We start from the raw sequence: 13,791 nt of genomic DNA, 5'->3' as shown, positions 1-13,791 counted from the left end.
CCCTGATATTCTACATTTAAAACGGCTGCAGATGTGTATAATTTTCCATCTGCCCAGGGAAAGTATTTAAATGCCAACTTCATGAAGAAAGGAATCTTGGGTCCTGAAAGCTTTTTTTAGACAGCAGCATGAACATACTGTAAAATGTGAGGGAAGAATGAGGCACTATCGAAGGATTTACTGTCGAAGGACACCAGCAATGTCCTGCTGGGCAGTAAGACTGTGAGCAGCAGCAAGGGTGCAGACAGACGTCTCATGTGAGATGTGTAAGAGCGCCTGGAAAAGCTGTAATAAAAGAGTGTAGGGAAACAGCTGTAACCTCTAAAATGACTCTGAGAGTACATTTTGTAGAGTAAGCTGTTGAGCAGCCAGGAAATTTAGTCTCAGTGTCTCATTGAACAGAAACACGAATCTTAACTATTAAATATGAAAAAATTATTCCGTTTCTATGACTATTTCTCTTACAGTCTGTATTACAGATTTGGTGTCATTAGTAGTAATTCCTCTTGGCTTTCCAAAGGATTGGTTCTTTTATTCCTGCTTACTGATACCAGTACAGCAACACTGCATCAGTGTATCACTGAAATGAATACTGCAGGGAGTTGGAGACAGAACATTTGGTGCTGTGTTCAAGCCAAGGTTGTTATGAATACTTTAAAATTCAAAACCAGAATTGTTTCTTTGTGTCTGTTAATAGCCAAAACCTGTTACTGAAGTGGACAGAAAAGTCATCATTGATATCAGTAGGATAAAAATTGAGACCTGTCTGGGCAATGTACTTCAGAGCTTATTTTGAGATGTAGTGGGATTTCATAAGGGGCTAGAGGAAATACCTCCAAATTTTTCATTGCTTTGCCATTGGATTTGGGATGCCTAATGTTTTTGGACTTCTTTGAGAACTCCTAGCTAGCTGCTTCAGTTTGCTGATTATTCATGATGTTTGTTACCAGGTGAACATTGTTTCATGCGACGGGAAGTGCCCTTCTGCAAGCATTTACAACTACAACATCAACACGTATGCAAGGTTCTGCAAATGCTGCAGGGAGCTCGGGCTGCAGAGACGGACTGTGCAATTGTACTGCACCAGTAACTCAACCTGGGTCAGCTATTCAATCCAAGAGCCCACAGATTGTTCTTGCCAATGGTCTTAAAAAAAAAAAACAAAACACATAAAAGGAAAGAAAACAGCAAGCCCAGCTGTTCCCAGCATAAGATGATTTTAATAGTTTATCTCTTAAAAATAAAATAGCCAATCCACTGAATTTCACCAGTTTAATGCAAAAGAGAGCACAAATACTTTTGGACTCTCCTAAATTCTGGAAAAATGGTTTTGCATCTTTTGTGTTGTGATTTGTCTTCATTTTCATTCACAGGGATTGTTTTAAGGGTTCTTGTGATATGTGCCAACTTAAAAGGTGATTTACGTTAGTGACACCTCAAGAGAAAGAGCGCCACCTGTTTTGTTCTGGAAGGCTGGCCCACCCTTTGTCAGGCACCCATTCCTGTTTTAAATCATTGACAACTTATCTGACAGTAGGTCACTATTTTGAACGCATTGCAATTGTGCAAATACATTCAGAGTCTATAAAAAAAAATTGTTTGGACAATACGAGAAGAATTTTCAGTTTAAATCATATTCCTGTTGCTAAGTAGAGCATGTATAAGAAATTCATGTAAAGATTTTTATTTTTTTTTTTTTAATCTGGGAAGCGTTATCAACACTGATAACCATGTAATATTCCCTGGTAATAATTTCATTTTTTTCTAGTGTATTTTATATTGCAGTGAAAAGCATTATGGCAAGCATTTTATGGAACAGATCGGCTGATTTTAGGTTATCTAGATTAGTCATTAGTAGTTACTTTATTTTTCTGCTAAACAATATGACATAAACTGAAAATGCACAGATTTAAAAAATGAAAACCATTTTACATTCCTTTATATAGATATACCTTAAATGAAAACTTTCAGCTTATGAAATGAACCATACTTAAATTGTTTCTTTAGGAGACTGAACGTTGTTTAACACTAACTTTAAAGATATGAAAATTCATTAGGAAAAAGAAAATGAGGATTATGTATCTGTCTCAAAGAAAAACAAAATTCAAAATCTTTGTCACCTATATAGTAGAATGTAACTTCTTATGGCAAGTGCTTGAAACTGAAAATGTACAATTGTAAGGTTTGAAATTTCAAAAGCAATTTTGCTTATGAATTTCAAATATTAACATTATTTTTTCTCCTCTAAGCTAATGTTATTGTTCTGTTCTTTTTCAAAAAATGCCACTGAGATTCAGCAAAAATTCAATAGCTTTCATTTTGTAGATTAAAACTGTAGATAGCATGCAGTGATGCACCTGAGATCTTTTAGTAGAAAATAGATCTCAGCATGACGTCTTTAAAAGCTGCTTCTCTGCAGTTAATCCAAAGAAAAATCAATCATGTGAACATTTTTGATATTAATTTTGTATACTGTACATTTCATTCTTACAATATCTAATAAACAACAGGAAGTCTTATTTTGTTACAATTAATTTTTCTATAATTGTTCAAGCAATTTACTGTCATGTGATGCAACATACAATGTTTACTCTTTTTTTTTTTTTTTTTTTTTGCAGTGCACATTAGTAGTTTTAGGGTTTGCTGCTATCACTAATATTTATGATCGAATACTACAGCATGAAGGATGTAGTACTACAGCAGGAGGAAGACCTGCATAGGGGGTTTTGAAAATCTACATATTTTTCTGATTCCATCACCACTTTCATCCTCAGAAGTGCAAAATTCAATTATGTCCTTTGATTCAAAACAAAAATTGGAAAACCGTTGTTCATGGAAGTGTAACAGTGCATATCTGACATTGTCAGATAGACTCTCCTGGAAAAAAAGAGGGTGAGGGGAAAGAAGATAAATTTCTCCACATTCCCTTTACACATTTTTTTCCTAAACTGACCCTCAGGGTTGACTGCAATCAGTAGACAGTGTTTTGAGTAGGCATTTTGTTACAATATAGTTGTTGTGTAGTGATGATCACCCTTCAGTACGTAGGGCCAAATAAGTCTTAAGGTCTAACTTGTAGGTGCAGTCCCTACCCACTTCACAGGACCTGTTCCTTGTCAAAGTCATCTCCTACATAGCAAGAAAGGACAGGATTTGGGAAGAGTGCATCCTTTGGAAAACCAGAAAAAAAAGTACTGTTTACGAGACATTGAACAGAGCTAAACCCTTGAACCCGAGTGCCTAAAATTCAAGCTTTGGCATTTGTAAAGGTAAAGTTCAGCCTCCCTTAGTTCACCAGCTGGCACATGCCTTCCTAGAGGGTAGGAATTAATAAAAAGAGCTGTTTCTTTTGCCCTCGACCAAGACAGTATTTGCTGTGAAGTGCCAGCTGCCATAAAGGACAGAATTAGAGCAGGAATTAGGCCAACCACCATGCTTCCCTCAGCTGCAGCATGGTCCCTCCTCATGTCATTTGAGCAAAGAATTCATTGTTTCCGGCAGCTCAGGGCAGTAACTCTGAAAACCATTCAAGATGGAAACTTTCAGCTCCTGGTTGAAGAGCAAAATTAGTACTGGTAGTGAGAGTAGAAAGCAGGCTGTGCCGTATGCGGTAAATGTAATCAAACACTGCTGCTGCTTCTACTTCAGGAGTAAAATAATAAGCACTATGTCAAGTCCCTACTTCTGATTTTTCTAAACTTTAAGCTTATGCTGAGAGAAACAAGGAGAAAGATTCAAACTGCCTATGGCTTGATAGGGGAAGCTACTTTTATCCCTGCCTCTGTGTTAAATTCCTTTACATGTCCTTAACCTATCTGTGGTTGTTCAAAGCCACCCAGGCCCTTATCATGTATTTACCTTGCCCTGCATTTGCAGAAAGCAGCTCAGCTGGAAAAAGATTGTGCCTTATTTGTAATTCCACATCTTTGGAAACCAAAGGGACCTCAATGTGGATTTCATCTGGCCCTTCCATGCTGGAAGTACTGGGACTGTTAACAGTGACTGAGTCCTAGAACAAGTTTATATTCTTTCTTCTGTCTTTTGCGTGGCACTGACCTTCTTGAAACTGAGGCCTCTTACATTTCTTTGCAAGTCTCAGAACTTTACTCCACCCCAAGGGCGATCTTCTCCACACATGTTTGCATACATGGAGTTTCTCCCCAAAAGTGATTCCTGATGTAGATGTAGAAACATCACAGGCTTGTATCTTGTTAAATCTAGGATTTAAAACCTTTTTCATCCTGGGTTTTTTTTCCCATCTTTGAATAAAACGTTTAGTATATGAATATGAAAACATTTCTTGTTTGTTATGGTGCCAATTGCTCATTGTCATCTCCTTTAAAAAACACTTTATTTGCATTACCTCAAGCAAGCTTACCCAGCCTTGATTTGCAGGAAAATATAAGCAATTTGGCAGCTGAAGTCTTGAGTATTATGTACATTGACCCCTAAGAAAGGCCTTTAAAAAGAAATGTAATTATATCAGTTGTGCTATCTAAATGCTCACTGTCTGGCTTATTAGTACATGGTCTAGATTCAGGATAACAGTCTCTTGAGTAATGTTTCCTCTAATTAGTGATAGTACTGCCTGGTGGTTTGGTAAGTTAGTCTGAAATACTGGCATCTGCTGGTCTGCAGTTTAATGAGAACTCTTAGTCACAAGTTAACTTACACCCCCTCAGACAGCCCTCAAGTATGCAGTCCATGAACTCAGATCAAAATCATTCAAAAAATTTTGCTCTCACTCTTATCTCTGCCCACACCATTATCTCTCTCCCCAGTGCAAGCGGCTATGAATAATTAAAATGAGGTAACAGCTGCTATGCAGATGGTGATTTTTTTGGAAAAAGGCCCTCTTAGTGTGATGAAGACATCTAACCTCTTTAGAAATAGTACCTGACAAATTGCCATCAGGTCTCCTTTCTCTATGGACTTTTGACCAAGGCTTTGACTATGTCAGCCTCACATTAGCTGTTTAAAACATTGATAACTGAATTAACTCAGGTGGCCAGACTTCATCCATCACCAAAGAAAGGTATGTGCATCCAAAGAGTGACTCATCCCATTCTAAAATAGATGTCTAAGATCGATATGGTGAATCATCCTCCAGATGTATCATCTTTCTTTTTCACTGTGGAGAGACCTTGGATGGCAAGATGTGGTTAGGCACCTTGCTTTTGGGTTATTAAAATTAGCTGGAATTAAATTCACCTTTAATGGTTAAAAATATCTCAATAGGCTCAAAGTCAGCTACTCTGATAGCAATTATGGCATGTCTTATCTGACCACTTTCTATGAGGTGATTAATGGTAATATATGATTTGCATGAAGCTGAATGGGATTTAATTTGTCTTGTATGGTTTTTCCTTGTGTCCTAAAGTATACTTACTTTGTGTGACAGCTATAAAACTATCCCTGTATCTCTAGAGCTGAAGACACATCGTCATCAGCCAAATCTTCAAGATGGAAAGTACAACTGAATTTGCAAAGATGGGATGTGTTTATTTCCATGACAATATGCTATGTTAGCTGGTAAGGTGTGTGAATATTTCTGTTTTATAGATGTTTTATTGTGTAGATGTTGGCTTGAGTCTTGCAAGTGATTTGTGATCTCGCTTTCTAAGCTTTTGGCTTCCAAGATCTTTAAGGTAATACATTTCTTCAGCAAATGATGGAACCGATATATGAAATATCTTTGTGTTTAAGCTCTTTAGATTGTCTAGAGTTGAGTTTAGGGCAGCAGAGGAGTTTTTCAATACACAGGCCTTTCCTAACTGTTTTCTATACGATTGCCCAGGGGCAGATTCTGACCTCAGTTACTCTACTTGAAAAGGCATCAGATTTGGTGTTTGTTTTTTCTCAGGAGTGATATTACTTCATGAATCGAATGTGTGAGATTTGTCCAGCATGTGCCTTGTGTAGTCAGTTATTGGGAAAAAATATAGCAGAGCACTTAACATTTTTTTGATTAAAAATTCAGAAGTCTAATCTTAAGCATGAAATATATACGACAGAATAGCTGGAGTTATGCCTAATGCCACGACCATGCCCATTCTTATCTCTGTGCTTAATCCCTCAACTGTCTTTTCTGGGCAATATTCCTTATTGAACTTCACATTTATTTTACTAAATAGGGGAAAGGCAGAAAAGGACCGTCTGAGAAAAGGTCATGCAACTGCCTAATAGGCTTGATCTCTAACCTGGCTCTATGCAGAGTGGTGTCCTTTGACTGTAAGACAGGAGCATCACTAATAATATGCTTTTCATTTCTTAGCAAGGGAAGACAGTGATATATGTTCTTCCTCCCCGCAACCACCAAAGAACCACTTTGCCCAAGCAAAGCTATTTCAGTGAGAGGCAGAAGTTAACTGTATAAAAATTAACCACTGAAGTTAAGTGTTCTTGTTAAATGTTGCTGGAGTGACCTGGGGTTCCCAGATAACCCAGTGTGTAGCACACAAAGATCAGGGGTTTGTATGAGAATGGTAGTTTGTACAGCCCAACATTCTGTTTCTGATCTCTTGTTCCTGAGGAAACTGCAAGAAGAGGGAAACTTTATATTATATAGTATTTTTGGAATTAAAAAAGTGATTTAGAATTTTACATTGTGAAACCTCATTTTTAAGCAAATACACCTATGGGCTGTCCAACACTGTAATAGCAAAGTCTCCCACGTCTTATGAATCATAAAAACCCCTTTCAATTATCTTTGGTGGCAACTGATTTCACAGGCCAATTGGATGCTGTGAAGATATACACAGTTTCACAGTTCACGGGGTTTCAGTTCACAGGAGGGGAATGGGCCCTGGCTATTGGTACCATTTATTGTTTGCACAGGTTCACCACAACCCTTTTTAGGGCCACGTTGTCTGCGAGCACCGAGAGCGCACTGGAAGCAGATTTTGCTGTTGCAGTGTTGATGCTGTTTGGTAAATAGCTTCCCCTCGCCACTACTTGTTTCAGGCTTTACAGCTGGATGTCTGCTTGGCCTTTCCCTGTGCTTTTGTTTAAAATAGTGGTTGTTTAAAACATTTTTCCACTATTGGTCTGACAGTATTACAGTAGTTCCACCCGGGGCAGGACCAGCCCTTTGGAAAAAGGAGGACAAGTTCATATTGTACTCCTGCTTATATATTTTCCTGGAATTCCAAGAATGAAAACTTTTTAGAAGAAGGCCTAACGAAAGGGCTGGCTTAAAATATAAATAAATGCCTATTGTATCTACTTGGGACACCTTTGAATAGAAAAAAGCCTCCACTTCTGTTTAAAATCCCTAAAATACTACAAATGTTTTTCTGGAAACCTCCTTATTTTCAAATATTCTGTTGAAATGCCAGTATTTTAGATCCTGACTCTCATCCTTTTATTTCTGCTTTGGAAGAGGCATAGAAAGGAGATGAGGGATGAGATTTTTAATGACAACATTCAGAAATTTTTCTCTGCAAGTTGGACTGGCAAGCCCAATTCTCCTGAAGTTGTTACACAGACGAAAGTGGGACTCAGTACCTGAGGGGACCTATTGTGAATTTTGGCTTTAGAGGGGCAGGGGGAAAGAGTTCCTCCCTGGATAATAAATGGAAACCACCATATTCTGTGGTTACACTGATGGCAATGGGCTTGGGTGCAGCCCTTGGTGTGGTATTAGTACAGGTTTTCCGCACGTGTCCAGTGCCCCTCTGTCTGTGTGTTTTGTGGTGATGCCTCAATAAGGTCAGAGCAAGCTGACGTGGCAGAGGCTGAAGATTGCTGCTGTTTTTCCCAACAAATACCTATGGGATGTTTGATGAAACGTTCTGGCTCTGTGAATTCTTTCAGTTCGGGATGTGTTGTCCATGCTTTCTCAGGGCTGCAGTTTGGGACTTGTCTTTAGGCACTGAGGGAGATGTAGCTGCTGCACAAGAACACAAAGTTCATTCTATGTTGCAGCTTGGCCATGAAACTTTGGGCTGTCCACCAAAATAAAGAGTTGTAGGCCAGAGTTAATGCAAGGATTTCTGTGTTGTTACAGTATTAGGAACTGGTACATGCTTTTTTTTTTTTTTAAATTAGAAGAAATATCCTGCAAACCTGTATTTAATGGTAAAAAAATTGCAAATACTGCTCTGCTTAAAAAATAAAGTTTTATCACTTTTAAATTATTGTTATTATATTTTTAATACTAATTACTCTCCTATCTTCTTCTTTCTTGTGGGACTAAAGGAGAAGTGTGGGGTCTTCAGATAGCTCTAATAATGGAGTCTTGTAATTGCCTATAATCGACATGAAATGAAAGATAATATAACCTAGTGCCCTATAAGTACTTTGCTTAAGCTGATTTCTGGAAGGAAGTTCACAGCACTATTGCACATTTGTTTCTCAGCTCCATGACCAGAGCACAGGGGGGAGGGAAAATAGCATTTTTAGCTTTAGATTTGGCCATATCGTAGCACTTCCAAATTTTCTGTCAACACTGGTGTGACGTTGCATTCATTAAAAAATGCACGACCTTTTTAAATATCCATCTGTTATATAAATAAAAATAATGCAGCCCTATATTTTTAAGATATGCTAATCCTGCATAGCCATGGTCTAATTATCAAATGATTTCATGCTACCCTGGTGGCAGGCAACATCCAGACCACTGAACACTTGCTATGGATCTCTCATTAAATCCCTCTTGCACAGTTTCATTCATAAATTTACCATGGGTTTTAAAACAAAATAGTTTGATGCTTATACAGCAATATCAAATAAGAGCAGTATCTTTCCAGAAAGCAACATTTTTCAGATGCTCCACTTCATGCATGACTGAGTAATTGGTGGCAAACTCCGTTATTGCTGCCTTTTACCTTGAGTGGAAGCCATGCCGCTGGTTATGGTCAAAGACAAGGTTCCCTGGGTGTAACCTATCCATACCTTTGTGGAGCTTGAATATTCTACTCTCTACACCAACCTTCATTTTGACAATAATTGGGTATCAACATTCCTGATCCACACCCTGCTCCATTCTGGCTACATTGGAGTTAGCACAGAGGTGCTGGGGTGCTCATGGCTCTTACCTTCTCTGATGTTCTTTCAGCACTGCCCTGTGTCTGCTCCCAAGGGAGATATGGTGTCTTGGAGCTTTGGAAACATGTCATATTAAGCTTGGAGAGCCAAAATCCAAAGAAAATTGTGATTTCGTTGGTTTTGTTGTTAATTTAACTTTGAAAAGGCTTGAAAAGTTACTTGGTGGAAGTGTTTACTTATTTCCTTATGGCAGTTTTTACCCTTTGTGTTCAGTGCAAAGGGCTTATTCCCAAGTGACCATGCAATTAACTCCATTAAAAATGGAATTATAAAAACCAGAATTGAAGTATTTGTCCAGATTTACCCTAGACTGCAATTTATCCTAAACAACTTCATGCCGTCTGTGCCATCAGCTTTTTTACAAGGCAAGTTTTGCAGCTTAACAAGACATTTTCCTTTTGTCTTGTGACTTGAAGTAATCTGATAATATTGCTTTCTCTAGGCTTGCACCACCCTCCATGGTGTGTTTTTTAAAGCAATATGTACCCCATAGATCTATTTCCCTTGATTTGTCAAAGCACTTCTTGGGCAGAATTGAATAGAATTTTTTCTACCTCTGTGTGAGAGCTGATAGAGAGCCGGTTAGCTGGATCCAAGTCATGGTGGGGAAAAAGAGCCTCTGACTTACATCGGGCAGATCAAAGCATCCTCAGCAAATTTGCAGATGAAACTAAGCTGGGTGGTACTGTTGACACACCTGAAGGACAGGATGCCATCCAGAGGGACCTGCACAAGCTCAAGAAGTGGACACACGGGAGTTTTATGCAGTTTAACAAGACCAGGTGCAAGGTCCTGCACGTGGGTCAGGGTGACACCCAGTTTCAATCCAAGCTGGGGGATGAACAGATCGAGAGCAGCCCTGCCGAGAAGGACTTGGGGGTGCTGGTGGATGAGAGGTTTGACATGAGCTGGCAACATGAGCTCATAGCCCAGAAACCCAACCATATCCTGGGCTGCATCAAAAGCAGTGTGACCAGCAGGTCAAGGGAGGTGCTTCTGCCCCTCTACTCTGCTCTAGTGAGACCCTACATCAAGTGCTGCATCCAGCTCTGGAGTCCCCAGCACAGGAAGGACATCAACCTGTTGGAGCGAGTCCAGTGAAGGCCACAAAGATGATTAGAGGGAGGAGCACCTCTCCTATGAGGAAAGGCTGAGAGAATTGGGATTGTTCAGCCTGGAGGAGAGATGGCTTTGGGGTGACCTAATTGCAGCCTTCCAGTACCTGTGAAGGGAACCTACAAGAAATATGGAGAGAGACTATTTACAAGGACATGTAGTGACAGGACAAGGGGGGAATGGCTTCAAACTGAGAGTAAGTTTAGATTAGATATTAGAAAGAAATTCTTTACTGTGAGGGTGGTGAGGCACTTGAAGAGGTTGCCCAGGGAAGTTGTGGATGTCTTCAAGGCCAGGCTGGAGGGGTCTCTGGGCAACCTAGTCCAGTGAAAGGTGTCCCTGTCCATGGCAGGGATGTTGGAACGAGATGATCATTAAAGTCCCTTCTAACCCAAACCATTCTGTATTTCTGTGATTCACCGATGATTGCAAAGAGCAGGTAGCTGGGGACTGCTGGGGAGGGGGGACAAAGAGAGAGGTGCCTTGTGATTGTGCATTTGCATTAATTTCCCATCCTTGCTGCGTTTTTTTCCTTTTCCTTGATGAAAGTTTTGTCACTTCCAGTACTTCCATATTCTAGTTCAAATCACCTTGCACAGCTCAAAATATTTTTATCAGCCTTTTATGTTTGCCCCAAACTGCTTCACATAAGAATGAGGAAGTACCACAGGAGTGATTTGCACCAATGTGCTATCAGCATCCCTGTCTTTGTGCTAGAGTTTAATGAATGAATTTCCCTCTTCTGCAGCTCAGCTAATTCAGATTAAAGAATTTGTAATAAGCTGGACTTTTCAGTGAGTTGTGTGCTTACTCACTGACCTACATGTCTTACTCATTGCTTACAGAGCTCGTTTTTGTTACCAGGTCATTTGAAGTTCAAAGCAGTTGAAGATCTTTGCAGTATATTCCTTAAGATACTGCTATTCTCTGTGTAGAAAAATCCTTATCCAGAGCAATGGAGAAATATCTGTTGGAAGTGGAATTTGAGCAAAATTTCTTCTAAACCATTTGAATAAAAGGTGCCTGGGGACTGTCAGGGTACCAGCCTATGCTAGCATTCATGCCACTTCCCAGTTTTCATGCTGCAAGCCATGTGCCCCCATGGCTGGACTGCCACTGTCAGCAGAGGTTAGAAGAGCACAGACAAGGCAGAGTGACACGTTGGGGCATCACACAGACACATATTTAAAATGGGTATATTTTCTAATCATGTTTTATTTAATCTCCTTTGTGGGTCATCTGAAAGCTGTGGAAATACAGATGGTAACCAAAAAGCCCTAAATAATCAGAGCAGCATGTCTTATCACTGCCAGCTTTCTCTGTTTCTGTCTGCCACGTCTGCCTCTTTCCTTCTTCTTCCTCTCGGCTGGTTTGTTTTCTTCATGGCCCAGTTGACATGTATGAGGTACAGGATGGTGGAGTGTGGCTGGGCTGGGATTGCCTGAACAGGGGTGTGTGGAAACAACTGTGTCTGGGCAAACTGGGGGAATTTTTACAGGCTAAAGTGACCATCTTTGCACTCAGGCTGGTCCTTTCCATGTTTCTCTTCCAAAGATTGTAAGTACCAGAAACTCCCAGGCAGATGACTCCACAGACAGATATATATCCTAATTACACAGACAAGCAAATAACTCTTTCAACTGAGAACTTCAGTAGCACACATTGCAAACTAATGGAGGATTGTGTCCATTACAGAAGACTTTTGTCCAAATTATTTGCTTGTCTAAACTGTAAACTTCCAAATTAAATATTTTTACGAGAGAGGGTTATGGGTAAATTGTTCAGGGGGTGGGGTGCTTCCACCACCTCTAGCAAATAATAATGTATGGAGAATTAATGCATGTGCAACTGAAATGTGTTACTTGCTCTCCAAGGAGGTAAGTTGTGGTGAGAGGGACAAACAGGAGTAAGTGCCAGCATCTGTGGTCAAGTTAGCCTTGTACTTCCAAGAAACAGGTAACTGAAAACAGGAAAACTGAAAAATAAATTTCAATTATTTGATGTTCTGGTTGTACTTGAAATGTATATACACTATGTATAATCTATGTGTGTATATCATATACATGCATGCAATGGTAATGTGGTACTGGTGGCCAATAAACAGCACCCAGTGGTCATGGATATTTTCTCTCTATACCTGTTGAAGATTCCATTAAAACACCATTCATTTTATGTATGTGTGCTTGTGCAAGTAGGTAAAATCAGATATTACCATCTAATACGTGTAGTAATAGGGTTTTTTATTCAAAGCATTGGTTACTAATTGGATTTTCAGTTCACTGACTTGTCACATTGCTGCTGAGTTCAAGATGTTAAGAATATTTTCCAAATGGCCAAATCTCATATTTAAAATTCTAATGTATTTTACATAACATAAGAGGTTTTTAGTACCAGAAAAATTCCATTTTCCTCAGTCCAGTTTCAGGTTCCTAACCTGATTTTCTGGGCTTAATCCTCTTCCTGTTGAAATCAGTAAGTACATTGTAATATAATGATTCACGTTCAAGGTTCAACCATAGAAAATTAAGACTACATGCTGATTTTACTGCCATTGTTGAAAGATGATCTCTTAAAATGTGTAAAAGCACAATAAACTGTTTAACTCTTTCAGTCCTATTTTTCTTTCTTAAGAGAATCTAAATACTTAAAAAATGGATCTTTGGTTTAAACCTAATGAAGACAAAGAGGTAAAAGCTGAGAGATGCTATTTAGATAGGAATACCTTTTGTAGTTTCAAATGTGGGTCAGTCACTGGACAATATGGAGCTTGACATAAGATGCCAGGAAAACTGTAGTTTACTTTGTCCACCTTTCTTGATGCTTGGCTGTCATTTTTTATTTGCCATGTGAAAAATGAGGATGCTTTAGAAAACACCATCACTTGCTCTAATATCTGTTAGTGAAAAGACATCCAAGTTGAGATGGTTTTGTTCCTTATTTGCACACAAACTGCGGTCAGTTTAGTAGCACTTATCTTTCCTTAACTAATGGAGGTTAAGCAAGACTGAAAGGATGTAAAAAGCAAGTGGAGCATATTTTATTGTTTTAACACAGAACAATATAATTAGCACTATGGAAGTATGGGCTTTTGATTTGTTTAACTCTTTGAAGGCTGTGGAAAAGCCGCCCAAATCAATCTGTCTTGCTAAAATGTACTGGATGTGCTGTGAAACACACTGTGAGAGCTTGGGTTGCCCTGTTGTCATTGAACAGCCCGGCAGCATCTCGTGTGCTCTGCACAAAGGTCCTCTGGTTAGGAGGGGACTGACTGATGTTGGTAGCAGTGATGGGCCTGCATCTCAAAAGGTCAGTGTTTCAAAATGGGCTTTGGAGTATGCTTCAGGCTGTCTTCAAATGGGTTTTCCGGAAGTTTCAAGTGCTACCTTTTCTGCTTTGCTGCATCACACAGATGCAATAACCACAAGGATATCAGAAGGGTGAATTCTGCCCTTGGCTGCCCCAGTTGGAGGGGGGGGGGGCTCCACCTCAGGGCTCTGCTCCCGGTGGGTGCGCATGTAAAGAGTCTCTATCACTGCTTTCCAGCAGAGCTGTTTGTGAAGGTCATAAACATCCCGATGTCATGTGGCTCCTTCCTGGGAATAAAAGTCAATATACATTCTATAGCTT

General features: G+C 39.5%; 1 protein-coding gene across 1 annotated transcript in view; it reads left to right on the top strand.

The window, feature by feature from the left end:
* Nucleotides 1–2,519, top strand: part of OTOG (otogelin) — a 101,383-nt gene extending 98,864 nt beyond the window's left edge. The window contains exon 56 of the mRNA XM_039382475.1: nt 951–2,519. Within this exon, the coding sequence (XP_039238409.1) occupies nt 951–1,151 (201 nt within the window). The 3' untranslated portion in view covers nt 1,152–2,519. The remainder of the gene's footprint in view (nt 1–950) is intronic.
* Nucleotides 2,520–13,791: the final 11,272 nt, after the last annotated feature.

This window comes from Pipra filicauda, unplaced genomic scaffold (genome assembly GCF_003945595.2).
Source record: "Pipra filicauda isolate LSUMZ 115617 unplaced genomic scaffold, ASM394559v2 scaffold26_size5592650_pilon, whole genome shotgun sequence".
In the NCBI taxonomy this organism is placed as follows: Eukaryota; Metazoa; Chordata; class Aves; order Passeriformes; family Pipridae; genus Pipra; species Pipra filicauda.
This window is presented reverse-complemented; position numbering and strand designations above follow the sequence as displayed.